The sequence below is a fragment of the Oncorhynchus mykiss genome, chromosome 2 (genome assembly GCF_057628025.1).
Source record: "Oncorhynchus mykiss isolate SJ-2025 chromosome 2, ASM5762802v1, whole genome shotgun sequence".
Taxonomy (NCBI): Eukaryota; Metazoa; Chordata; class Actinopteri; order Salmoniformes; family Salmonidae; genus Oncorhynchus; species Oncorhynchus mykiss.
Window position 1 is genome coordinate 73406528 of NC_143023.1, and position 27420 is coordinate 73433947.

Genomic DNA, 27420 nt, shown 5'->3' on the forward strand with positions numbered 1-27420 from the left:
TGAGATATTTTATATGATTGGGCTCATATACTACATGTACTACGGTAAAGGGCGGGTATCATTGTTCCGGGAAAAAAGGATGTCCTTTTATTTTTTTTTATTGAGATAAAGTTTTGAGGATTCTCGATTAGTTAAATTCTCGACTGTAGTTTGTTTGAGGCAGTCGAATGAATGCTCTTACAGTGTGGCATTTACATGGTGTTTGGTCGCAGTTCAGGTATGTACAAAACATTGATACAGGTAGCCTACACAATAACCCTCTCTAGCCACAGAAATGTGTTGGATCACTTTTTCTATAATCATACTATTTGCGTGTTTGTTCTGATTGTTCCCCTTCGTGTTTACCAAAGACTTCTATATTTAATTTAATGTAAGAATACCTCTCACAATTACAACAATTAACATAGGCCTAGTGATTTTTTTTCTATGACAATAATATATTATCAAACACTAATAATTGTAAAACATATTAATGTGCCTTCTTGCTAAAACAACACAGGACATTATGGGATGAGTGTGCAGACAGGAATGTGTGGTGGTGATTCACCTAAGTTTATAGGTTACTAATGTGTGCTTCAGGACATTCTTATTGGTCAAGTAGTATACCATATAACTAACAGTCACAATTTTGAGCTGTAGACTAGTAGAGGACATTGTTCAGGTCTAATTTTACAGCCATTAAACTGTAGAACTGTACAGCATATTGATAGTAGCATAGACTTGTTACTACTCTGTAATAAGCAATTTTCAGGAAGATGATGATGGACAACTGTCCAGATTTGGCCAGCCAGCACAGATTGTGTTGTAAAGATGCTAGCCTACAGTCTATTTCTCTGGCAATAGATGAATTGTCTTACGGTGATTGTCACATGTACAGTTGTAAAGTGGGAAGTGGGGAGAAATCTGCTAGTCATACTTGCCAATGCACATTTGTTCCATTGTGTCCACAAACATAGTCATGGCCCTTGTCAGACATCATCTCCACGTGTTCCTGTGATTTTTGGCTGCATCTTGATTTGTGTTGGTTGATACCCAGTCTGATGCCCATATTTTGTATTTTTTTCACATCTTACAGGCAGCACAGTGCAGGAATGACCAGAACCAACTATACTTGAGGTTTAGAAGCTCCTATTCCACACTGAAGTAATGAAAAACATGATCAGAGGTGTGAATTTCCCCAATTTATTTTGCAAATCAACTATGTTCAGTGATCTTTGATCAGTACACTGACATAACATTATTTTTTAATAACAATTCTGTAATATAATGTTATCACTTTCCATTTTCAGACCTTGTCATTGTGCAGCATCCTGTTTCTGTGAGTGTACCACTGAACTATCAGGTGAATCTGAGTGTGAGAGCAGAGGGGACAGGTATCCTGAACTACCAGTGGTTCAAATCTGATGAAGAGGAGGTATGTGGTTGTGGAGGATTTTTGTCATTCTTGTCTGACACTGTATTATGTTGTCAATTTATTGAGTAACACAGTGTATAACCAATGAAATGGCTAATGTTTTTTTTTTAGGTATTTGGTGCAACCAGAGCAGATCTGACTGTCACAGCCCAGAGGTCTCAGCTCTACATTTGCAGAGTGAATGACCAGTTCTGCAACTGTGTGTTCAGTGAATGGGTCAAAGTAAAGGTCCCGGACATTGCTAAACCAGGTATATGAATAGTCTATATTAGTTACTAGTTATAAGATAATATGTTTGCAATGCAGATGTTTAAACTTATTTGATCAATGCAGAGAACTATTTTGCATAGAATGTATTAATATTGCATTTTTGATTTCTTTAGGTCTCCCAGTAGCCTGGCGAGGGGAGCTCCATATTGCTGTACACCCTGCACCCCAGACTGTCAGACAGGGGCAGAGACTCACCCTCAGCTGCTCTGCCTTTGGCATTCCCATCCCACACTACCAGTGGTACAGAAATGGACATCCTCTGCTGGGCAAAACCACTAACACATTGCAGGTAACTCCAGTGTTTAATTACCCCTGCACTGAGGTCATCGTATTTACTCTGTCTTGACATTTGATCTGGCTGCTTCAGCAGTCCTATGTAAACATTGCAATTTAGAAGAACTTGGTTAATATTTAACATAAGGTTTGTTTTCTAGAATAGTCTTGTGTGCATGAGTAGAGCCAAACATTAATGGGAATGTGTTTGTGTCCCTTGTAGATACATAATGCAGAGGCAGACGATAGAGGAACATATCTCTGCTCTGTGTCCAATGTTGAAGAAGAAAGATGGACAGAGCCAGCTGATGTTGATATAGGTAAATAGAAATATGATAGAGCTCGAAGGGCATCTTTGCAAATAATTAGGAAGGAATGTTGTTGTTTGTAGGAAGTCACCCCACTGTGAATGATGTTGTAAAATTATGGAGTCTACCTTTTGTGAATGTGTCTCTTTAATTATATATAGATATAGTGAATATGAAACCCAAAAGTCCTTCATAGTAGCACATGACAAAACAATAGCAACAGTTATTTGTTCAGTGGCATGAGCTTTACTATTAGCATTTTCTATTTTCCCTGATGAAGTCTACCACATAATTCACTGTAAAGTAATTCCACACTTTTCAATGAGCTATAGCTGTGAATATTTCGATTTCTGCACGTCTCCCAGTACCTTTGTACAAAACTATCAAGTGGGTCTTTCCATTCTGCTGAGGATTTAAGGTACTTTCCCTTTGTTAGACAGAAATGGTAGGAAGTTGTCAGGCTCTCAACAGTGGGCAGGGTTGTATAGACAACATCTAAATGACTTGAAATGAAACTAGCCTTTGGATGTAGGTTCCCCTTTTGCATTTGAATGTGTTTTCAACATTTTGACCCAACCAGTCTGAAGTAAAACGGAGGCCTTTAACACACTCATATTGCTTTTGATCTTGTTTGTTGTGTTTGATTGACAGATTGAAGTGTGATGTGTGAAGTTATGCACTGATTTCAACCTTTGTTTTTCTTTCTTTTTTCGATTTTGTTTAGAGCCATCTAATCAACTCAAAGTCACAGCTCCAAAACTCACAGGTATGGCTCGGTGTAAATAAAGTATTAGTGTAAATAAAGTATTTGTCATTTTTAGAATGCAGTTTGAGCATTTCCTCATTGAAGAGGGGAACTGTTGTAGCAGTATTTTCGGATATACAGCACCAGTCAAAAGTTGACACGCATACTACTCATTCCAGGGTTTTTCTTTATTTTACTATTTTCTACATTGTAGAATAATAGTGAAGACATCAAAACTATGAAATAACACATATGGAAACATGCAGTAACAAAAAAGTGTTAAAGTTGCTACCCTTTGCCTTGATGACAGCTTTGCACACTCTTGGCATTCGCTCAACCAGCTTCATGATGTAGTCACCTGGAATGCATTTAATTTAACAGGTGAATTTCTTCCTCCTTAATGCGTTTGAGCCAATCAGTTGTGTTGTGACAATGTAGGGCAGGTATACAAAAGATAGCACTATTTGGTAAAATACAAAGACTATATTATGGCAAGAACAGCTCAAATAACCAAAGAGAAATGACAGTGCATCATTACTTTAAGACATGAAGGTCAGTCAATCTGGATAATGTCAAGAACTTTGAAAGTTTCTTCCATCTAGCACTATGATGAAACTGGCTCTCATGTGGACCGCCACAGGAAAGGAAGACCCAGAGTTACCTCTGCTGCAGAGGACAAGTTAATTAGCGTTACCAGCCTCAGAAATTGCTGCCCAAATAAATGCTTCACAGACTTTAAGTAACAGGGTCATCTCAACATCAACTGTTCAGAGGAGACTGCGTGAATCAGACCTTCATGGTCGAATTGCTGCAAAGAAACCACTACTAAAGGACACCAATAATAAGAAGAGACTTGCTTGGGCCAGGAAACATGAGCAATGGACATTAGACCGGTGGAAATCTGTTGTTTGGTGTGATGAGTCCCAATTTGAGATTTTTGGTTCCAACCGCCATGTCTTTGTGAGACGCAGAGTAGGTGAACGGATAATCTCTGCATGTGTGGTTCCCACTGTGAAGCATGGAGGAGGAGGTGTGATGGTGCTTTGCTGGTGACGCTGTCAGTGGCTTATTTAGAATTCAAGGCACACTTAACCAGCATGGCAACCACAGCATTCTGCAGCAATACGCCATTCTATCTGCTTTGCGCTTAGTGGGACTATCATTTATTTTTCAACAGGACAATGACCCAACACACCTCCAGGCTGTGTAAGGGCTATTTGACCAAGAAAGAGAGTGATGGAGTGCTGCATCAGATGACCTGGCCTCCACAATCACCTGACCTCAACCCATTTGAGATGGTTTGGGATGAGTTGAACTGTAGATTGAAGGAAAAGCAGCCCACATGATTCTATATGTGTTATTTCATAGTTTTGATCTGTTCACTATTATTCTACAATGTAGAAAATAGTCAAAATAAAGAAAACCCTGGAATGAGTAGGTGTGTCCAAACTTTTGACTGGTACTGCATACAGTTTCATGTTTCTACAGTTTAATTAGCTGTTCTTGTTGTACGGTAAATTAACCCCAATTACTAATTCCACTATGGTCTTTCCGTTCAGCGACTGACAAAGTGGCCCTGCTTATTGGTAACCTCAACTACTCCCACCACCCGGACCTGATGGCCCCCACTATGGATGTCCATGAGCTGGCCAACTTGCTGCAGCAGCTGGGCTTCAGAGTGGTGTCTCTTCTGGACCTCACCAGGGAGGAGATGCTGGCAGCCATTGACAAGTTCATTCTTCTGCTTGACAGGGGCGTGTATGGTGAGTTTAACACTGTACAGTATTCTGGTGGTAACATTACAATGGAAAATTTATTTTGAATTGAGTTTTTTTCAGAGACTCTAAAAAGCTAACGATGAGAGTAATACTATTCCCCATCTCAGATAAATAGGTGTAAATTTATTTTTTTAAAGTATATGTTAAGTGGAAATTAGACTTCGTAGTCTGGTTAAGTTCCCTTTGAACTTATTCTACTCTTTTCCGTTGAACTTGTTGAGGTCACAGTTCATAATTCTATGCTGCTGTTTTGAGATCTTATTAGTAGCTTGGTGTGAGTGTGGTTTAGAAGGCAGATAAGAGGTGGAAAGGAGAAGCATGGGTCTGTAGTGTTTGGTGTGAAAAGCCTTGCTATGTATAGCCGTTTCTAAAGTCCTGTGATACTTCTACTTTACAGAATTATTTAGCGCCTGTAAAGGGCTTTTAGCAACCCAGCAAACTGTCAGCTTATCTCCCTTTTATATTTTAGTCAAATAAATAAACGTTCACACTGTTATTACAGGCACTGAGCCATACACATTACATTTTATTTGGTATGTAAGCATTTTTAAGAATGTATAACTTTCTGCCTCATCTAATAGTCTGTGTGTGTGTTGTTGGCTGTTATAGAAAACGAGGTCAGCTTAATGTGAAACTAAAAAACAATCTAAAAAGTATCAACCTGGCTTTCTATGAGCTTTTAGGACCTGCACAGTTGACCTGTTTCCGCTGGACATAATACCTAGAAAGCAAGCAACATAATGGCTTGTTGATAAAGGATAGGGTCAGTGTTGTGTGATATTCTACACAGTATGTATATCTTTGATAAAATGAAACCGGCTAAAACATGGAGCCTTGTTTGACAGATGCATAAAGAGTATGAAACATGTAGCTACTGCGGCTCTACTACGTCCTACTTTCATTGCTCTGAAAACCCCTGACCTTTTTCATGTGCAATTTCACCCTTTCTTCTTCCTTATCTCTACCTCGCTCTGAACGGGAGTATACACTGAGTGTACAAAACATTAGGAACACCTTCCTAATATTGGGTTGCACATCCTTTTGCGCTCAGAACAGACTCAATTTGTCGGGGTATGGATTCTACAAGGTGTCGAAAGCGTTCCACAGGGTTGCTGGCCCGTGTTGACTCCAATGCTTCCCACAGTTGTGACAAGTTGGTTGGCTGGATGTCCTTTGGGTGGTGGACCATTCTTGATACACACAGGAAACTGTTGAGCATGAAAAACCCAGCAACGTTGCAGTTCTTGACAGACTGTATACCATGCACCTTGCACCTACTACCATACCCTGCTCAAAGGCACTTAAATATTTTGTTCTTGCCCATTCACAATCCATGTCTCAAGTGACTCAAAGCTTCATCTACACTGATTAACAAGTGACATCGATAAGGGATCATAGCATTCACCTGGTCAGCCTATGTCATGGAGCAGGTGTTCATAATGTTTTGTACACTCAGTGTACTCTTCTTGTGCTCTGAATGTACTATTTTACACCTATGAGAGACTTGTCTTTCCTGTGTTCATCTGATGAAGTAAATGTGATCAATGGTAACTAACTCTAAATAGTAATTTTGGTGTATCACTGAAATACATTAAAAAAATACCTGTAACGTTATGCTATCCCCTACAGCCCTGTTCTACTATGCTGGTCATGGGTACGAACGTTCAGGGAGGAACTACCTGGTGGCCATAGACGCTCCACAGCCCTACCGTCCAGAGAACTGTGTCTGTGTACAGAGGATCATGCGCATGATGCAGGAGAGACGGACTGCATTGAGTGTGGTCTTACTAGACACCTGCAGAACATGGTAGGCCTCCTGATGGACACCTCATGTTACTGTTTGTGGTGCTACATCTTGTCCAACTTTTGTACAAACAGTATTATGATTGTGGAAGGACTAAAACAGGTGTTAAGTTGTATATTCGTGTTAAGTTGTATATTTGTATTTTAAGGTACAACCAAGATTGCATAGCTTCTGAAATCAGGCCTTTGGTACCCATGGGAAACACAGTGTATGGATATGCCACGTATGTATTTTTTGTGTGTATGTAACAACTTATTTTATGAGTGTTCATTCATGACCTGACATCTAAATGACCTCCTGCTGCCTTAAAAGATGTGAAGATGCAGAAGCGTATGAGGTGCAGGACGGAGGGAAGAGCACTGGGATCTTCACCAAGTACCTGAACAAGCACATTCTGCAGCCGGAAAAGGTCACTCACGTCCTGGAGCAGGTCTCTGAGGGTCAGTGTTATTGTATGATAGGCTTTGTTCTTATAGTATGACGGTGGCTTTGCTTATAGTACTTCCCTCAGTCTGTGTGACTTTGGAATTTCAGGATGGATGTTTTGACATACTGTTAACACCAATCCATGACTCATATGGGAAACCCCTGTATTTCTTTTGACCAAAAAATACTAGATATTACCCAAGAAAGACTAAATTCCCTGCTAATGACTTCTTAGGTGACTCTGTAGCTCCTCTATATGAGATGCATAATAGTGTCTGTAAACAGGGTCAGTGTGGAAGTTGTTGTTAGATGGAGCACAGACATTTTCACATCCTAAAGGTTCAATGCAGCTGTTTTTATCTCTATCTCAAATAATTTCTAGTTAACAATTAATTTCCTTACTGTGATTGTTTTTAATTAAATGATTTTAAAAAAAGAACAAAAAATTCTTAGCAAAGTTGAATTTCTTAAGCAAGAATTTAGCTTGGACTATCTGGGAGTTGTCTGAGAGAGGTTTGGAACTCTTTATTGGTCTATTAACTAATTTACCACCTGGTGATGTAACCAGGCAGGCCAAAACTCCATCCCACCAACACAGGATGAAATTTCAGGCGGTCTTTTCAAACAGCTCTTACACTAAAAGGACATTATCATAATTTTCACAGTATTATTCCAACCTCAGTGTGGAAATATATATAAAACACAGGTAAATCACATTTTTGACTGCACTGGGCCTTTAATGTTTCTCCATCACTAACTACTCCCACTGGTTCAGCAGGTAGCAGTGGGCGGCGCTTGGAGGGCTGCTTGTTTTGTTTGTTTCATTCCCCAGCACGAAATCAAAGTGTCACTCAAAGGGGAAACTAACAAAGAGTTACTGACCAACAACCAAAACAGATGGGTTTTATGAGGGGTTCTGAAAGACATGGGTATGTCCACTGAAAGTTGACTAGCAACAACAACTGGAACCTAAAAGACACCCACCATGAGCGCACAATACATTTGGCCAAGAGGCAAACAAAAGAAAGACCCACACCAAACTTAAAGACAGGAACCAAACCAAAAAGTTGGCGCAAAACAAAATCAGACAAAGGAACGCTTTTCTATAAACACACCAACTAAAGGTGTTGACCCTCCACATCTCTCAAGACAATTGGAGCACTGGGCCAGCCACTCGTGAATAGCACCTGGGCCAGCACAGGTGAAACACTTTCCCACTAACGAGACGGAAACCAGAACAGGTGTAACACATACTGAGTAATGAGGTGACACCACTCAGCGCCCCCTACGATCTAAACGTGCTAAAGTTCAACCTCAAAACGTAATTGGAAAAAACAAAATCTGAATTAAATTAACATTTTATTGGTCACATACACATGTTTAGCAGATGTTATTGCGGGTGTAGCGAAATGCTTGAAAACCTGTAGCATGTTTGATGGGTCTCTCTGGTAACATGACTTTGTGGGACAGAGCTGCATTAGCATGTGACCTCATTCTCTGGAAATTCACACTGTTGGTCGGAGCACAGCAGGAAACCTGAGAGCAGTAGAGTTAAAGACAGCTGCTCTGGCGTGTGTGTGTACCCCCCTACACTGCTCTCCTGTGGTCAATCAGCTCCAGCTCCAGTGATCCTGCATAACTTAACACAACCCATCCAAGGAGGTGGTGGTAAAGTACTGCTTTGGTTGACTGATGAATTGCCAGTGGCTGTAACGGTCGGACCTTGGCACAGAAGCTCCCGGCTTACATAAGACATATATTTACTGCACCGTTACTCACTGGGACATTGTGAAAACAAATGTGACACAATACATTTTATTTCAGGTTTACAGCTACATTTCTGGAAGTGTAATCATGAATGAATCGTGAATAATGATGAGTTAGATCATTACAGAGAAATAAATATCATACCAACCAAAAATTGCTAACTCTTATTGGTAATGGTAAGTTAGCATGTTTTGAGGGCGTGATCTTTGTGTATCTGTAACTTTCAGTCATTCATGGATATCAGTAATCATGGTAGCATCTACATTCATATAGAAAATATGAAAAGTGACTCCACAATAAAAGTGACTCCACTACATTATTTACCATTCATTTCTATTGGGCACAACATAATCCAAAACACAACCAAAACAAACTAAATGCAGCCAACAAGTTTGTAGAGTCACAAGCTTGAGGTAGTCAATACATGCTAGGAATATGTAACCAAATACTAAACGTTTGACTTAATTTAATTTTCTAAGTGAATTTGTTCAAATAGTTACGGGGGTACTAGATACATAAAGTGCATTAATTTCTACACAATAAAACAGATATGTATGAAAATACCCTTGAATAAAAGGTGACGTTTTGTACTGCAGGGATCATCAACTAGATTCAGCCGTGTGGCCGATTTGTCTCTTGAGCTCATGGTCGGGGGGGCGGAACATAATTACAAATCATTTGTAGACTGCAAATTGACCTCAAGAAGCCCAAACAAATATAAAATTTGACTAAAACATAATAATTTCAAACATTGCTTACATTTGTGTATGATCTCGTCTCTCTATTATGCGTGGGAATACGTTGTCTAACTGTTGCATGTATCAGAATCGTATTTTAGACCTTAAACAACCTTTGCTAATTCATGTCTAGGAAATAATATTCACTGAAGTGACAGATCATGAGACCATGTTCCCAGAACCTCATTTGAAGAATTATGATCTATTTCTGTCTTTGAGTTATTTATTAATGGAAAAATAGTTGATGATGAACTGCTGTTCACTCAACGCTAATGGAAACATAGCGAAGACAGCTTGCTTAAAATATGTACTAAAGCCATATCCTCTGCAAGGCTAAGAGTAAGCCTGTATCCAGGGCCCTGAATAGGGTTTCAGTGTATCAGTTGTCCCTTTTCAGTTGTCCCCGTAGGCCCTCATTGTAAATCATATTTTTTTCTTAGCTGACTTGCAGAGTAAATTAAGGTTACATTTAAAATGTAAAAAATGTCACATCTGGCCCACAATGCCTTATACATGTCTGTCATCTAAACATTTCACTCTTATTATCCACAGGTTTATAATTTCAGAGCCTTTACATCAGTCAAATAGTATTATTATTTTCATTTCAGTCCTACTATTGAACCTTCCTTAAGAACAGCTGTTACCTTGGCAGCATAGGCTAACCTTTAACATTTACCCTGTTCCTCAGATCTAGGCAGAGACCCTCTGGTCACAGGGAAGCAGGCGGTGGAGATCAAACACACGCTGAAGGAGCCTCGCTCCCTTACAGATCCGGTCAGGACCACCGGCCACACTGGGGAACTACGTCTGAGAGATGCCTGCTGGAGACAAGCCAACGGTAAGTTTTTACACCACAATATCCGCAATCCAGACCCTTTTTCACAATAAAGGGTAATCTAAAGACACTATTGATAAATTATTGTGTGTATGTCAAGTGCTGTTCTTATTTTAGATGCATTAGCAAAGGTATGGTGTGTGATTTTCTCTGAAATACTGTAATGTAATTTTCTTGCCCTAAACTAGTCTTATCAAGAAAGAGGAATAGCAATATGTTCCCTCCTCCCTACACCCCCTCCAGTTCTGCATGTGATATGGATGTGGCTGTTAAAAACAGTGTGGTTTAGCATGAGTCATGACCATTACACCACCATTCAATAATTGACAGTTTATTTGTGGTGATAACAGACAGCAAACTTATTTGTATATTTAAAGTCAACTATAAGCTTATTTCACTCACGGTATATCAGTTGTATACATAACAGAAGGGAATATACTTTTGTTGTCCCCCTGTCACCTAGGAACTTGCTTATCGTGTATTATTTATTCAAATAGAATGTTGTCATCACTGAAGTTCTTGAAAATCCCTATGTATATTTTGGCCTCAGATTTTGAAGAACAAACTCCTACTGTAACCTTTTTCAAGGACAAGGTAACATCTGATAAAATAAACTTTTCTGATAACATGCCTGGTTAATTCTCTTATCTAGTCTGTCTCCTAGAGATAAAATTAAATCTAATAAAAATGTATTAGTCACATGCTCCGAATACAACAACAACCTTACAGTGAAATGCTTACTTTCCAGCCCCTAACCGACAGTGCAGTTTAAAAAAATACGGATACGAATAAGAGATAGCATCCTATGTCAGATGCTTTCGGACATAGGATTTGTATCTTAAAACTGCCTTTCCATGTGATATCATCCCACACAGAGCTACCACGTCAGAAGCTGCTTATTTTCCCCTGTGGAGTTGAGGTGGAGGTCAGCTTCTCAGCCTTGTTCTCTAACGTCATGGTTGCCTTCGGCACAGTGAAAACTACTGGCCCCAGGACCCAGGACTGCACTGTTACTCTGAGGAGCACACCTGTGAGTCACCTCTTCACGCTTACTTGTTGATACCTGCCACATCATGTAAAGGGCAGGGTGTGGTGAACAAACACCCACTAATCAGAATTTTGATTTAGTTGCATAACTTCACATGACACTGCAGATAAATATTTGATTGAAAGGACTTTATAACTCCTTGTGAGACCCTAGAAATGTATGCATAATTGTATCCATCTGTAGGCTACACTCACAACAAAACTGAAAACAGAATGTTAAGAAAATATGTTTGAGAGAAGGTTCTAAGAGTTGGTTCTGCAAATGGTGTCTGAACTATTTAAGTTTGTGGTCACAGCTCTCAAGGCTAAAATTGTCATATAGATATTTATCTGAACCTGACACGGGATAACTCTTTGCAATTTTGAATGTTTATTGCTCATAAAACTACGTTTTATATGTAGAGAACATGCATGTACAAAGGTTGTCAAGAGCGCAGCATCATCCCCTCCCCATTCTAGGGTATATCTTATGCACAGCACACTTATTGGCATAGTTCTGCCTTATGCGGTGTATGCCCTCTTGGCTTTCACGACAGCATTACACAGTCATTGAATGATGTTTCCTATTTACAAGAATGTTGGCCCATATATAGAGTTCCTAGCTGTAATAAATGGCCGAAGTGAGAAACAAGAGCAGGAAATTGGTGCACAACCGCTTATCAAGTGTTTGCTTCTGTGGCGTGATAACTCCTTGGAGCATACTGACACCTAGTGGTTCAATGCCTTATTTTCCCTGTACACAAAACCATAATACCATGTATGTGTAACCTTTATTTAACTAGGCAAGTCAGTTAATAACAAGTTCTTACTTACAATGACAGTCTACCAGGGAATAGTGGGTTAACTGCCTTGTTCAAGGGCAGAACGACAGATTTTTACCTTGTCAGCTCGGGGATTTATTCCAGCAACCTTTCAGTTACTGGCCCAACGCTCTAACCACTAGGCTACCTGCCACTCCATGTATAATGTGTATAATAATAATAAGTGGGTGTGACAGGTTTTGTTGTAGTTGCCTGATGTATTTTATTCCCAACCTCTGTCTAGGCAATGGAGGATATCTTCTCTAGTCCTGGCAGGTCAGGTGAAATGGACTCTCTCTTGCTAAACAACTTGGTTGCTGAAAACCCTGACTGTAGCCTCAGACTTTGTGGCCTTCAAAAGCTCCAGGTATGCTTACTTTCTGCGTCCTCATATTTAAAATGGAAACTATTCAATAATATGGTAGAAAGGTTTACATTTTGCAATCTATCATTTATTCATTGGTTAACTAAAAGTATGAATAAAAATCTATATTCTGTTTTTTTCTCTCTGTTCCAAAGGGATCCTTAGTGATAAAGGTGGACCTACACTATACCCACACGGGCAGCAAGCTGCGGCTGCAAGAGAGCAAACAGCTAGACATAGGAAAACCTTTGGTAGCATCCTGTGATCAGTACAGGGGACAGCAAGCATTGGTGACCCAGAGACAAGAAGGTGCCCCTTCCCAGAGTATGGGCCACGTTTCACACAGCAAGCAGTCCCCACGTCAAACACTGGGACAGCCAGGTCGCCCCTTCACCAGGAAGGCAGAGTGTGCTGCCAAAGTCCCTACAGCAAGGAGCAACGAACCAGAGGAGAATGATGAGACTGAGCCTCAAGACTTTACCTTCTGATTTCCGCTCTCCACGTCTTTGGAAAAAGGATAGTTTAGTAGTAGTAGTGACTAGTGTAGTCAATAGGATATTTGCTGTTTAGGCTTAAAGCAATGTACATAATTAAATCAGCATGATACATTCTATTTCTCTGGTTAGGCTACATTTCATCAGTTTAATGATGGTTATGAGGTGTGTGTGTCAGTGTGTGTATACATGTGGCATGTGAGTTTGAGGAGATTATCTCCTGGATTATGTTCCTCTCTATCTAGCACTATTCGGTTTTTAGTTCTCAGCATGATACCCAAGCAATATTTATTCTTAAATGATCACAGTATGAAAAAAGCTGACTTTTCTACATGCTTGTGAATAATAACAATAATAATACACATTTCAGCTCTTATGTACCTGTATGTAACTATTAAAATGAATGAAATACCATTTTTAGGACTGTATTATTCAAGATTAATTTATGATTAACACAATTTGTGGTTTTATATTTTAACTACTTTAATATATTTATTAATATATAGTCTATGTTAACCGTATTAACAACAATCCTACAATTCAATACAATTTCCATGAACTGAAAGAAAAAAAATACAATCATTCAGGCAAAAGACAAAAGTCTTAGCTTAGCTACAAAGGTTAGCTACAATTAAACGTCATATAAAGCAGACATGATGAGCAGATGAGGAACAATAGGATATTAGCTAAAAATAAGAAGAATCCTAAACATTTATGACTGAAATGTACCAAACAAAAATACATAGCTAAATAAACAGATTCAAATAGTTTTTAAACATGGTGTCACATTTTCAGATTCAAATGTCTCTGGACAGTTTACTACACATAGCATTCGACATTTGAAAAGTATATAAAATGCAGAAAATACTATCATAACCTCATAAAGGAAAAGTAATCTAGCTAGCTCACTAGCTACAATTTCGTCAATTTATGCCGTTGCATACTGGGTTATAAACCTAATATCTCCATTCGTTATACAAGCCCTGGTAGCTCGCCGTGATCGTATAGTGGTTAGTACTCTGCGTTGTGGCCGCAGCAACCCCGGTTCGAATCCGGGTCACGGCATTGCGAACACAATGTCACGGCAAAAGGGTAGAATTTTTTCTGGATTGTCTGTCTGAATCTTTTTTTTTTAAGATTCAAAATGTTTTATAAGTTATCCTCGTTCAGTCATTGCTTGTCGAAGCAATTTTCCGAACACAGCGATCCTATGAAGTCAGCTGTACATTCATATGAAATGTGTTATATGTCCGCTAGGGGGTGGAAGAGTCGCCATTCGATAATTGTTGTGCTGAGACTATTGTGCGAAAAGCCATCAATCAAATAAATCAATCAGATGTATTTATAAACCCCTTTTTTACATCAGCATTCGTCACAAAGTGCTTACACAGAAAGATTTGTCAAAGACACCAGCCTCATAGACTGTTCTCTGCTACCGCACGGCAAGCGGTACCGCAGCGCCAAGTCTAGGTCCAAAAGACTCCTTTTAACAGCTTCTACCCCCAAGTCTTAAGACTGCTGAACAGTTAATTAAATAGCTACTCAGACTATTTGCACCCCCCCCTTTTTTTACGCTACTGCTACTCACTGTTTATTATCTAGTCATTTTACCCCTACCTACATGACCCCCCCCCCCCCCCCCCCCCCCACCTTTTTTAAACTTTAGTTTATTTAGTAAATATTTGTTTAACTATTAATTGTATTAAAACCGTATTGTTGGTTAAGGGCTTAAGGGCTTGTAAGTAATACTTTCACGTTAAGGTCTACAACTGCTGTATTCGATGGAAGTGACAAATACGATTTGATTTCAATTACGAGAAGACACCCTTGTCTATTATTTTGTCTTGTGTCTTAGGCTACTATCTGTAAACTCAAAAATATTTGGTATAAATTAGTTGATAAATGTATTTTCATGATTGCTCTGGCCACTGAGTCATACAATTGGGAAATAAATTCGGATGAGGGATAGCTATCCCGGACGCAAGATGGTGGTATTATTCCTTTTAAGTCATTTGTCATAAACGACGCAGCCTAAAATGAATAATACCGCCATCTTGCGTCTGGTTGGGCTACCCCTCATTCGTTTGACTTTAGGCGCTAAACATTCATAAACATGGAATGCATGGGAGACTGAAAACACCACATTTGGACCTCCTAGTGCCAATTGGTGGCTTAAGAAAATTAAAGGATGAAATATTCATTTTTGGTATTGCTTATTTAGGGCTTCTGCCCATTTTGTGGACATCGCTCTCGTTGGTTCTCATTGACGTCTGTCTATTCTAAGGGACCGCCCTCAGGTTGCAAGTGGTGAATGGTCACCCATCGTTCGGCCACGGTTTTGCTCCTGGATCTGGATGCGAGCGTCATTTCAATGATCCCGCACTGTGGCCAGTGTCTGTGTTGTGTTAACTTCGTGGTATAGACTATGCTGCGTCTTGGCAGTAGAATCTTCAGCTGCTGCTAGTCTGGTTGATCGAAAAATGTAGTCATTCTGTGCTGTGTTTAGTTTATTGTTCTGGTCCTAGACGCAGACCAGCAATTCTGTGAGAAGATGTTGAGCCGAATAATGAGTGGCAGCATCAGGAATCTGGATAGAGAATATGACTGCACCGTCAGACTCCTGGATGATACGGAATACACATGCACAATTCAGGTCAGTCACGTGCTCTATATTTTTACAATAACTGTTTTCCCTCCGCAGAGCATATGGCAAGGCAAGTGCTGCAATTGTCTCCGTATAGAAAAGCACGCACAGTGTTTCAGGATGTTACTACCGCAAGGGTCCATACCTCCATTGAAGTTAACATTTCAAATGGTTAAGGTAAGGGATAAGGTTAGGCTTTAGAGTATGGATGTCCCAAGAATTCTGGATAGCACTGACCCTTCAGAAAGTGCCCGCATCCTGCAGGACCCACGATAGGCATGATCTGAATCTATCGCTGTGTGAATAACTTGTTTTCTAACACATTTTTGCCGTAGCCTATGCCGGGATCATCAACGTGGGCCGATGTTCTCTTGAGCGTATGGTCGGGCCGCAGGAACATAATTAAAAATAATTGTGTAGACCGCAAATTGACCGCAAGAAGCCCAAACATAAATAATGTTAGACTAAAACATAATGATTTCAAACCTTGCTTACGTTTGTATACGATCACGTGTCTCTCTATTATGCGTGAGAATACTTGGGAACAGATTTCTTAAATACAAATTACTCTGAGCTGAGCTCCTTGTGTTTTTCCAGTCTATTATGGCCAACAATAATACAAATAATATTCGTATTTATTTTTTGCTCAGAAAAATTTGGGGGCCAAATTAAACCACCCGCGGACCACTTGCAGGCAGTTGGAAACTCTGGTCAATGCCATCTGACTTGGTGCACTGAGAGCAGGGTTTCCCAAACTCAGTCCTGGGGCCTCCATGGGTGTACTTTAGTTTTTCCCCCTAGCACTACACAGCTGATTCAAATAATCAAAGCTGGATTATGAGTTCATTATTTGAATCAGCTGTGTAGTGCTAGGGGGCAAATGTGCACCCAGGGGGGCCTCAGGATGGAGTTTGGGAAACCCTGACATAGAGGATGTCCTATAGGTAACTGCACATCCGACGTGGATTATCTGTATGATAATCCACCAGCCACATGACCTAATCGGCGTTTTTGTTGCTGACATAGGCTAAACATGGCAAAAAGGAAATGGTTTATAACAGACACATAATCTAGCCTACTAGTTGAATTGTTATTTTTCACTATCATGACAGCGCTGGAAGTAGGGGTTTGAAAAGTGATCAACAGTTTTCAGGTTTTATATTTGAATCTGTCAACAGTTTTAAGAGTTCCATGTTATTATTACTCAGATAGGATTTTATTGTTGCTCAAGAGCAATTTGTTTACTGAAACTGTTATGAGCCTGTAGATAGTTCACTACTATATGTAGACATAGAATTATAATAAAACAAGTTATATTTTGTAGAAAGTAAAGTGAGATACATTTCCTGTATAAATCAAAGTGAGATTGATTTCCTGTAAGGGAAGATAGGAAGGAGTAAGGTGTTTGTTTCTTTTTATTTTGTTTGCTGCTAGTCTTGCTTTGATGTATCCTTCATTTTATCTTCAGCCTGAAATAAAGGTAGGGGAGAGGGTCGATCAGAACCAATTACAGTATGTTTGTGTGTGTATTCATCTGTGGATCATCGTTCCTCAGAAGTTAGTGGAGAGAGCTATCTCCTGGACTGAGGAAATCCCTAGAGGGCTCCTACTATTTTTAAGTCATTGAGACATTCAACAAATCTTGTAGAACGAAAAATGAATCAGGTTTAGGGACACCTGTATGATGCAATTAAATGTTAAAGCTGCAGTCTTTGTTTCTGTTATTTTGCTGAAACATTTCCCTTTTGGTTGCATGCATCTCTGTTGGAGATATATTTAAAATAAAATAAAATTGTATTTGTCACATGCGCCGAATACATGCTTACTTACAAGCCCTTAACAATAATGCAGTTTTCAGAAAAATACCTAAAAAACAAAGAAATAAAAGTAACAAATATACAAACAAATGACAAATTAAAGAGCAGCTATAAAATAACAATAGCGAGGCTATATACAGGGGTACCGGTACAGAGTCAATGTGTGGGGGCACTGGTTAGTCGAGGTAATTGAGGTAATATATCAATGTGGGGTAGAGTTATTAAAGTGACTTATGCATAGATAATAACAGAGAGTAGCAGCAGCGTAAAATAGGGGGGTTGGGGCAATGCAAGTAGTCTGGGTAGCCATTTGATTAGATGTTCAGTAGTCTTATGGCTTTTAGGGTAGAGCTGTTTTGAAACATCTTGGACCGAGACTTGGTGCTCCGGTACCGCTTGTTGTGCGGTAGCAGAGAGAACAGTCTATGACTAGGATGGCTGCAGTCATTGACAATTTTTAGGGCCTTCCTCTGACACCACCTGGTATAGAGTTCCTGGATGGCAGGAAGCTTGGCCCCAGTGATGTACTGGGCCACACTTACTACCCTCTGTAGTGCCTTGCAGTCAGAGGCCTAGCAGTTGCCATACCAGGCAGTGATGCTCTTGATGGTGCAGCTGTAGAACCTTTTCCCTCTAGAATTGATGATATGAGATTGAGATGAGAATGAGAATCTCAGAGCTCCAGGAGAGTGAGAGTGATTTCAGAAGGCCCATCTTGTAAACAGGCCATATTAACAGCCCTTGTATTCTTGCTAGTGCCTTGAGGCTGAGCTGAAGTCATGGTGGTGAGGAGTGATGAAGCAGAAAGTATCTGCCTATTCTCTGCTCTGGCAGTCTGGACTGGAGTAGTGGCTGGCTACTTCTTTTGTTCTCTCTCGACCTGACTGCAGTTCGGTGTCGTTACCGACTTCAGTGGGCAAATGCTCATCTTTGATGGCCACTCACGCTGGAGAAGTGTGTTCTTCACGGATTAATCTTGGTTTCAACCGTACCGGACAGATGGCAAACAGTGTGTATGGTATCGTGTGGGTGAGAGGTTTGCTGATGTCAATGTTGTGAACAGAGTGCCCCATGGTGGAGGTGGAGTTATGGTATGGGTAGGCATAAGCTATGGGTAACGAACACAATTGCATTTTATTAATGCCAATTAAAATGCACAGAGATACCGTGACGTTATCATTGTCGTGATCATTGTCGAGATCATGTCGAGATCATGGCCCATTGTCGTGCCATTCATCTGCAGCCATCACCTCAATTCCTGGAAGCTGAAAATGTCCCAGTTCTTCCATGGCCTGCATACTCATCAAACATGTCACCCATTGATCAGGTTTGGGATGCTCTGGATTGACAGCGTGTTCCAGTTCCGGCCAATATCCAGCAACTTCAAACAAACATTGAAGAGGAGTGGGACAACATTCCACGGGCCACAATCAACAGCCTGATCAACTCTATGCGAAGGAGATGTGTCGCGCTGCATGAGGAAAATGTTGATCACACCAGATACTGACGCGTTTTCTGATCCAAGCCCCTACGTTTTTTTAAAGGTATCTGTGACCACAGATAGATGCATATCATGTGAAATCCATACATTAGGGCCTAATAAATATATTTCAATTGACTGGTTTCCTTAAATGAACTGTAACTCGGTAAAATCTTTGTTGCATGTTGCGTTTATATTTTTGTTCAGTGTACATGTAAACTGCCGAAATTATTGGATGGCCTGCCAAAAATGTACAATTTTTTTTAATGCACTGCAGAATGTGTATGGACCAAAAAGTCATGCAGTGAGGAATTACAATCTTCAGAGAATGTTTTTCTAATTTATCTGCAGATAGTTGTTGTCTAAAGCAGTAGTAATTGTGTGACATTCAGGGAGACAAATGAACAGCTCTTTCACAGATGCGATTTGTTTCCTGACATTCACCAAAAATAGCAGTTCAAAAAGAACTGGTGATGATGTGGCTAGGGCAGGGGTTCCCACGACCCTATTTTGATATCTGAAAATGATCCCAACCATGTGAAAAAAATGATGTAATTAACAGCCAATGTTTACTTTTTTATTTGGGCTATTGCAGTCAATTGAAAAACATTCTAACATTATTTCTGATTGTCTTCTCAACTCACCATCCACCATCACATACTTTTAATGTGGGGCTATGACAGTCAGTCGCAAATTACTTGACATAATGTATCTCACCACCATTAATGAGATGGGTGTGCTTGATGCATGTCGCGTCGGAACTTCTGAAAGTTAGGGAGCGTGGTCGACAGTGCCAATTCATCTCTGCTGTCACATCTCACCTGGATCGATATTTGGTTTTAATGCAGACGGGAGCACTGAATCCAGCTTCACACAGATATGAGCTGGCAAAGGGTAGCACGTTTTATGGTGCTTTCAAGACAACTGGGAACTCTGAAAAATGCGAGGTCAAATCATAAGGTCAGGCAGTGATCTTCAGGTCAGAAAGTCGGAGCTCTAGAAAGAGGCCCGAGTTCACGAGTTGGAATTCCGAGTTGGATAACCATTCAAAACTATTTTTCCCAGTTGGAGCTAGTTTTATTCAGAGTTCCCCTATTGTCTTGAACGCACTGAGGTCGGAATTCCGAGATTTCAGAGTTCCCAGTTATTTTGAACGCCACATTAATGCTCAGATGGAGACGGCAGGGTATTATTCGCTTTGAGTCAGAAACCAAAACACCTCCGTTGTGACCCGTGAGTGAATGCGTTGTCTGCATCATTCAGTCACATGACAGCTCGGTCAGCTGTTCGATTTCACTTACTGGCATGTCTTCTGAGCCAGAATCACAGTCAAATGGATTGAAAAGTAGGTCCCAAAGTGCTATTCCAAGCATTGGAGGTGAGCAGTCATCACTTGTGTGGGACCCTTACTGATGCTGTTTCTGTTAGAAACATGCACAGCCGATGGAAGGGGGGGGGGGGGGGGGGGGGGCATGGTTTGCTTTTGGAAGACTCCAATAAGAATTCTTTCCTCTGATCTGAATCCACTGATTCGGTTACTCATCTGTAGAATGTTTTTGTAGCTCTGCCTGCTTGGGTTCAGTTCATTCAGTTTACCATATGTCTGTTATATAGGAAAGGAGACACCTTTTCTTACACAGAAAGTCAACCAAGTCTTATTTTCTTTTTTACATCCATTGTGAAGGACAACAGTTCCTCTCTCAATGCAAAAAATCTTTCCAACACTCCCCATTGATAACCTCCAAGCCTCAGTGTGAAATAGAACATTGTCATGCTGTCATGGGCTCCCGAGTGGCGCAGTGGTCTAAGACAATGCATCCCAGTGCAAGAGGCATCACTGCAGTATCTGGTTCATATCCAGGCTGCATCACATCCGGCCGTGATTGGGAGTCCCATAGGGCGGTGCACAATTGGCCAGTGTCGTCCGGGGTAGGCTGTCATTGTAAGTAAGAATTTGTCTTGCCTAGTCAAATAAAGGTTCAATTTAAAAAATGCTCTGATCCCATATCTCCACATATTTTTCCGAACAAGTGTGCGCGCAGCGGATGTTGTTTACAACCTACGTTACCTGCTGCAGTATATAGTTCTGTGTTCAGCTCTTTTGCCGTCAGTTGCTCTCCGTGTATCATACAATGTGTCCATATGGCAGAGGGAGACACATTCATAATGGATTCAAATGCAACGGTCAAGTGTGACCTTTTCACATGATCTAAAGACGATCTCTGGTTGAATTTTAGATGTGACATTTTTAATTTAGCTTTTTAAGGTTAACCACACTCCAAGGATTTTGAGATACAATGACGATATTATAATATGTATATTTTTGTATATATATTTGTATTTTTTCAGGATTTTGGAAATTCTCCCGAGACCACATTTTCATATCCACATGGGGTCGCGACCCCCAGTTTGGGAACCACTGGGCTAGGGAATAATACACCTGACTTGCCATGCCAGTAGGGGTCCAGAGAGCATGTTCCTCATTTAATTCTTCCTCTGCCCTTTCTCCCAGGCTGCTAGCCTGCCAAAGACACCCAGGATTCCAGGACACCTAGACTGGAATCAGGAAGCAGTGAAAGGCGTAACTAGGTCACCCTCTCTTTCTCTCTCTCTCTCTCTCTCTCTCTCGCTCTCTCTCACCCGCTCACTTCTTTCACCCGCTCACTTTTGCGCATATCCTATTCCCACTGTGTGTTGAGATTCCCCTGGGGACCTGTTTTCATTACACTCAGATCTCTTCCGTAAACTGTTTAACAAATTCAGAGTTGCCTCTGGAGCAGGATGGCCTCCTTCCTTTGACATCTACAATGCACAGGTGGGCCATTACAGCCTTCACTATCATCATCTTCAGAAAATACTGTGCCAAAACCAGGGAAGAGGAAGTCCTTAAAACATAGATGGGAAAAGTACTGTATCTGTCTTAATGCATGGCCTTAAGTTTTACTCCAATGAATTATGGATCTTTCCTCTATATTTGTGAGATGAGAAAGTGAGTGCTCAACATTATACATCCCTGTAGTTTGATTGAAGCCGCTGCCATCCCCCTATCCCCATAGTCTCAAAATCCCGACCCTAGGGTCTGGTTTCAATGACAGACTCTTTAGGCATAAAGGAACTACACTGCCCAGGGGCGCAACTTTCACTGGGGACAGGGGGGACATATCCCCCCCCACATTCTGAAATTGCATTTTTGTCCCCCCCAGTGTTATCATTGGAATGTTATACAAAATGAGGCAACGGTGTGCTTTAGGACCATGCAGACACCTCCGAACGTCGGGTAGGCTGTTTGGAGTGTTTATCTGACTGGGTGAATAAAAAATATCCAAGCTGTATGTGAAAGTAAATTCAGAGTGAGGTTGGGTTTATGTAGGCTACATTGACATCTGATTTGCTCAACAAAGGGCACCATCATTTCAGCGTGTAGCTAGGTATACTATCATTCATCCATGGTTGATTGGATCTTTGGAAGTCACGACAAACCATTTCTGTATGTATCCATGGTAATACAGGGGCATTATCATGCTGAAACAGCAAAGTGCCTTCCCTAAACTGTTGCCACAAAGTTGGAAGCACAGAATTGTCTACAATGTCATTGTATGCTGTAGCGTTAAGATTTCCCTTCCCTGGAACTAAGGGGCCTAGCCCGAACCATGAAAAACAACCCCAGACCATTATTCTTCCACCAAACTTTACAGTTAGCACTATGCATTTGCACAGGTAGCGTTCTCCTGGCATCCGCCAAATCCAGATTTGTCCGTCGGACTGCCAGATGGTGAAGCGTGAATCATCATTCCAGACAACGTTTCCACTGCTCCAGAGTCCAATTATGGCTATCAGGCCATGGAGACCCATTTCATGAAGCTCCCAACGAACAGTTATTGTGCTGACGTTGCTTCCAGAGGCAGTTTGGAACTTGGTAGTGAGTGTTGCATACGAGGACAGGCGATTTTTACGCGCCACACACTTCGGCACTCAGCGATCCCATTCTGTGAGCTTGTGTGGCCTACCACTTCACAGATGAGCCGTTGTTGCTCCTAGACATTTCCACTTTACAATCACTGCATTTACAGTTGACCGTAGCTCTAGCTGGGCACGAATTTGATGACCTGACTTGTTGGAAAGGTGGCATCCTATTATGGTGCCATGTTTAAAGTCACAGAGCTCTTCAGTACAGGCCACTCTACTACCAATGTTTGTTAATGTCGATTTTATACACCTGTCAGCAATGGGTGTGGCTGAAATAGCCGAATCCACTAATTTGAAGGGGTGTCCACATACTTTTGTACATATAGTATACCATTTTACTATCAACATTGAAACAAGGTCAAATGAAATATGTCTGATCAATATGAAATTCAACATCATTTCAACGACCCCAATATACACTGAGTGTACAAAACATTAGGAACATAGACTGACCTAGTGAATCCAGGGGAAATCTGTGATCCCTTATTGGTGTCACTTGTTAAATCCACTTCAATCAGTGTAGTTGAAGGGGAGGAGACAGGTTAAAGAATAATTTTTAAGCCTTGAGATAATTTAGACATGGATTGACTGAATGTGTGCCATTCAAAGGGTGAATTGACAAGACAAAATATTTAAGTGCCTTTGAATGGGGTATGGTACTAGATGCCAGGCACACCGGTTTGAGTGTGTCAAGAACTGTAATGCTGCTGGGTTTTTCACGATCAACAGTTTCCCATGTGTATCAAAAATGGTCCACCACCAAAACAACATCAAGCCAACTTGATACAACTGTGGGAAGCATTGGAGTCAACATGAGCCAGCATCCCTGAGGAACGCTTTCGACACCTTGTGGAGTCCATGTCTCATCTAATTGAGGCTGTTTTGAGGGCGAAAGGGAGTGCAACTCAATATTAGGAAGTGTTCCTAATGTTTTGTACACTCAGTGTACATTGAATATAGGAGAACAAGAATTTGTACTTTTTACATGGAATTTTCATTGCAATTTCAACATATACATAGTTCTGATGATTATGTTGGAATTAGATTAACTTAACCTGACTAAGGTTGTTATATCAATGTATTTATGTTGAACTTTTACCCTAATTTCAATGTTTACAACGCTGGATGAAATTAGATGAAAACAGTACTGGTTGGTGACTTTTTGTCAAATCCAGTGTATTTTCCTTGTTGATTCCACGTCACAAAATGTTGACAAATTACGTTGAGACAATGTTGATTCAACAGTGTGTGCCCAGTGGGTAGTCACTGTTGCCTAGGGTCGGGTTTTCGAAATGACTTGCCCCAGGCCTCTTCCTCTGATGCAGTATCGCAGCATTGGTGATGGCTGGGAATTTAAAGACTCCTCACATCTCTAGGTCACAGATGAATAGCAGACAAGCGAAGGCAGCCAGGCTGTAGTGATTTTGCATAAGAGAAAATTAGAAATGGAAGGTAGACAGCTGTATGTGTACTGTGTATGTATGACACACAGACAGGCACAGTAATAATTACATAAATACACACACTCTTCAAGAGTGTTCTTCCAGAATTGTTCTCTGTTCAAGCAACCTCTCTTGATGAACACACAGTTGAACGGGTGTTGTTTCATTTTTACATCCTGGAGCTGTCTAAATGGGAGTCCTTTTTTTTGTCCTGTATGATAGAGGTGAGAGTGAAAGTAGGCCATGTCTAGACCATGTGTTCCCTCTACCATCATCACAAGCTCTCTGACCTCTCATTGCATGTTTGTAAAGCCCCATTTTTTTTGCTGCTACATCAGTGGCTCAGTCTTCTCATTGTGTTCAGCTACACTCTCCATTTTGTTACATTTGAGTGCAACGAGGTGTGTTGAAGGTGGATTTCTAATTGCAAACCAATAGCTATCTCTGTCTATATGTGGTTGTTTTTATCCATAACACCTTGTATTGCTTTATTGGAGAGGTGTTGTGTCATAGTGTGCTGTTTTCTGGTAAAAATCAACACATCCCAGGAGAATAGTTGTCCAGATGGAGCTAGTCTCAGCGTTGAGGTAGGACTCACAACAGCACAGAACGAAGGCACTTTACTGAGCTGCGATAAAATCAAAGCAGTGTCTTCAGGTCTAAAGCAAGACTTGAACATTATTCTAATTTAGTCCTGTCCAATATATTATTTAAGATCATGAATGGGATTTCTTTGCTCAGGTTGTGTATTCTGTTTGCTGTCCTTTTAAAAGTTTTGTCAAGCCCCTAGGTAAATCTGCATGGCAACACGAAAGCCTTGAGTGCATGTTGCATCGCTGCATCTACAGACTCTGTCCCTGCTTGACACTGGATGGGACTGCTGTACCAGCTGAGCACGTAAAGAACCAAGAAATGAAGGCTGGAAGCAGCAATTATTTTTATAAAACACAGTGCTGGTGTGCTTTTTCCTTAGTAAGTTGCAGCTTCTTGGCTGACGATGGTGTAAATGCCAAGATGTGCAGTAGATTGTGTTGGATATGCAGCATACTGTATACATTCAACCAAATCCCGGGAGAATGTGCACGCTTAAAGCTACTCTGTGTTAAATGTGTGTGTGCATGCGTGTGGGGGTTCGAACCATCTAGCATTATTTGGCTTTCTCAGAAACGTAATTTCTCAAAGCTCAGGCTTTTCATAGAATAAAAATAGGATGTGCTTTCCACAGTTTCCCGTGCTTATCAGCCTCATCACTACTCATGAGCTGCATTTAAGAAAGAAGATGCCATTTTCTGGTAAACGGCATAAAATAGCACTTTAAAGTCATATCAGAATACTACATTTTTTAGCCCACATAGAGAAGTTTTTACAGAAACTTTGCTCTTCATTTAGACACAGTTTTGAGTAAAGACAGCACGTGTGATATATTCAGTGCTTGAGTCTTTTGTACAGTCTTTCTCTAATTGGAGGAAGAAACGTGTAATTTCCAGGGAACCGAATGTGTTGTTTATTGTTAATCTGTGTTTTATTCATACATTTAAATGGTGATTTGATGAAGACCCAGATGGTTGTCAATGGTGCAGCACACCTTCCCACATCAATAGCTAATTATACAGTGTGCGTTAGTATATGTTTTGTATTTTTGTATCGCACTTACGTGAGCTTTCAGACCAGAATGTGTTTAAGAGCAACTATATTATCTAATTTAAACCAATGTAGTTTGCTTTGGAGTCTGAATCTGATAATGTGTTGGGAATAGTTTTTAAAGAATGTGAACTCCTGGAAATATTGAATAGAATTCCATGGAGGATAATTGAGATAGATACTCTCATTTTCAGGTCAGTGGATGTTTAAATTGGATCCTTTCAGAACTGCCATACAGATAATTAGATTCAGGGACACTAATTTAGGTTACTCCTTAGTATTTTATTCTGATATCTTTTCTCTCTTCAGCTCTTTGTGTTACGTGTCCCAAGCAATGTCATGCTGAGATCTTATCAACATTAGTGACAGATCATTTTTGACCCTACAAATGTGGGATCTTTACTGTAGCTAGCACTGAACAATCCAATAAGCATGTGGTGAGACAATATTGGATGATTCCATGCAAAAACTGCTCTGTAAAGAGAAGCATTGGAGCACACCCTCCTCTCCCTAAAGAAAAGCAGGACTGAAATGTTTGGGGAAATTTTCACAAGAGGGTGCTGCACAGACTGTCCTAGGATCTGTCTCCTTGGTGATACGGCAGGCAGGGGGACAGGAGGGGTTACATTTAAACATTCAGTTGTTGCTACGGTGACTCCTAACACTGCCAAAATGTGAGATCACTTTAGTCAGGATATCCCAAGGCAATGCAGAAGCCCCAACGATGGACAAATTGTAGCCACTCAAAGTGTAACAGATAACATAAGGTTATTTAGTCCCTGAATGTTATTGGAGCATACTGGTGATGAGGTCACTAATCCCACTTACTACTACACCACAGTCCTGTCCAACTGTTCCCCTGACCCAGTTTTCCCCTCTCCCCCACAATGCTGTTCTCAACGTCAAAGACTCCTCTGTACTCCACTCCTTAGAAGCTTTTATGTATCTTACGGTGACACAGTTTTTATGGGCTTAGATGAAGAATATCTAATTATGATTGAAAATGTAATGGTTTCATCATTTTTCTCTGTTGTGCATTGTTTGTGCTTTGATGCTACATTGACCATGCAGTCTGCACGTGTGAATGGGGTTGGAGGCCATTTAATGGAATTCCTGGCTCTTCAAAAACTCAAGCTGTCACTGTCGCTGTTTCGATTGGCCAAAGATATTTTATGGCCAAGACAAAATTTCTTGATTGTCTGGTCTATAAAACAGCCCATACAATCTATGATGTGTCTGGTTAATGTGCACCTTTTTGTTTATTGTTGTGAGTGTTATGTTTCATATTTCCATATGAGCTTTTAGATATTGAATAATGGACTGCTACCTGACCTGCCATTTGCTAATTTGCTAATTATAATCCAGGAT

General features: G+C 40.5%; 2 protein-coding genes and 1 non-coding gene across 5 annotated transcripts in view; all 3 read left to right on the forward strand.

Moving 5' to 3' along the window:
* The first annotated feature begins 43 nt into the window (after positions 1 to 43).
* malt3 (MALT paracaspase 3) lies at positions 44 to 13476 on the forward strand. The gene is made up of 15 exons (XM_021571366.3): positions 44 to 217; positions 1076 to 1165; positions 1290 to 1414; positions 1526 to 1664; positions 1798 to 1973; positions 2181 to 2277; positions 2990 to 3031; positions 4570 to 4773; positions 6418 to 6595; positions 6741 to 6815; positions 6905 to 7032; positions 10211 to 10360; positions 11233 to 11387; positions 12449 to 12571; positions 12724 to 13476. The coding sequence occupies exons 2-15, from the start codon at positions 1147 to 1149 to the stop codon at positions 13054 to 13056; spliced, it is 1944 nt and encodes a 647-aa protein (XP_021427041.3). The 5' UTR covers positions 44 to 217; positions 1076 to 1146; the 3' UTR covers positions 13057 to 13476.
* Positions 13477 to 14055: 579 nt separating this feature from the next.
* Positions 14056 to 14127, forward strand: trnah-gug (transfer RNA histidin (anticodon GUG)). The gene has a single exon. It is a non-coding gene; the product is annotated as a tRNA-His (tRNA).
* Positions 14128 to 15165: 1038 nt separating this feature from the next.
* Positions 15166 to 27420, forward strand: part of LOC110501876 (FERM domain containing 5a) — a 174633-nt gene continuing 162378 nt past the window's right edge. Inside the window, exon 1 of one of the 3 annotated variants that reach the window (XM_036955248.2) lies at positions 15166 to 15715. In XM_036955248.2, the coding sequence (XP_036811143.1) occupies positions 15614 to 15715 (102 nt within the window). In that variant the 5' untranslated portion in view covers positions 15166 to 15613. The remainder of the gene's footprint in view (positions 15716 to 27420) is intronic. The other 2 variants (XM_036955241.2, XM_090206861.1) reach the window with 2 other exon arrangements.

Coding starts and splice junctions, on each gene's coding strand:
- malt3 (XM_021571366.3), top strand. Junction 4,774..6,417: donor GCTTGACAGGGGCGTGTATG/GTGAGTTTAACA, acceptor TATCCCCTACAG/CCCTGTTCTACTATGCTGGT. Junction 6,816..6,904: donor ACAGTGTATGGATATGCCAC/GTATGTATTTTT, acceptor CTGCCTTAAAAG/ATGTGAAGATGCAGAAGCGT.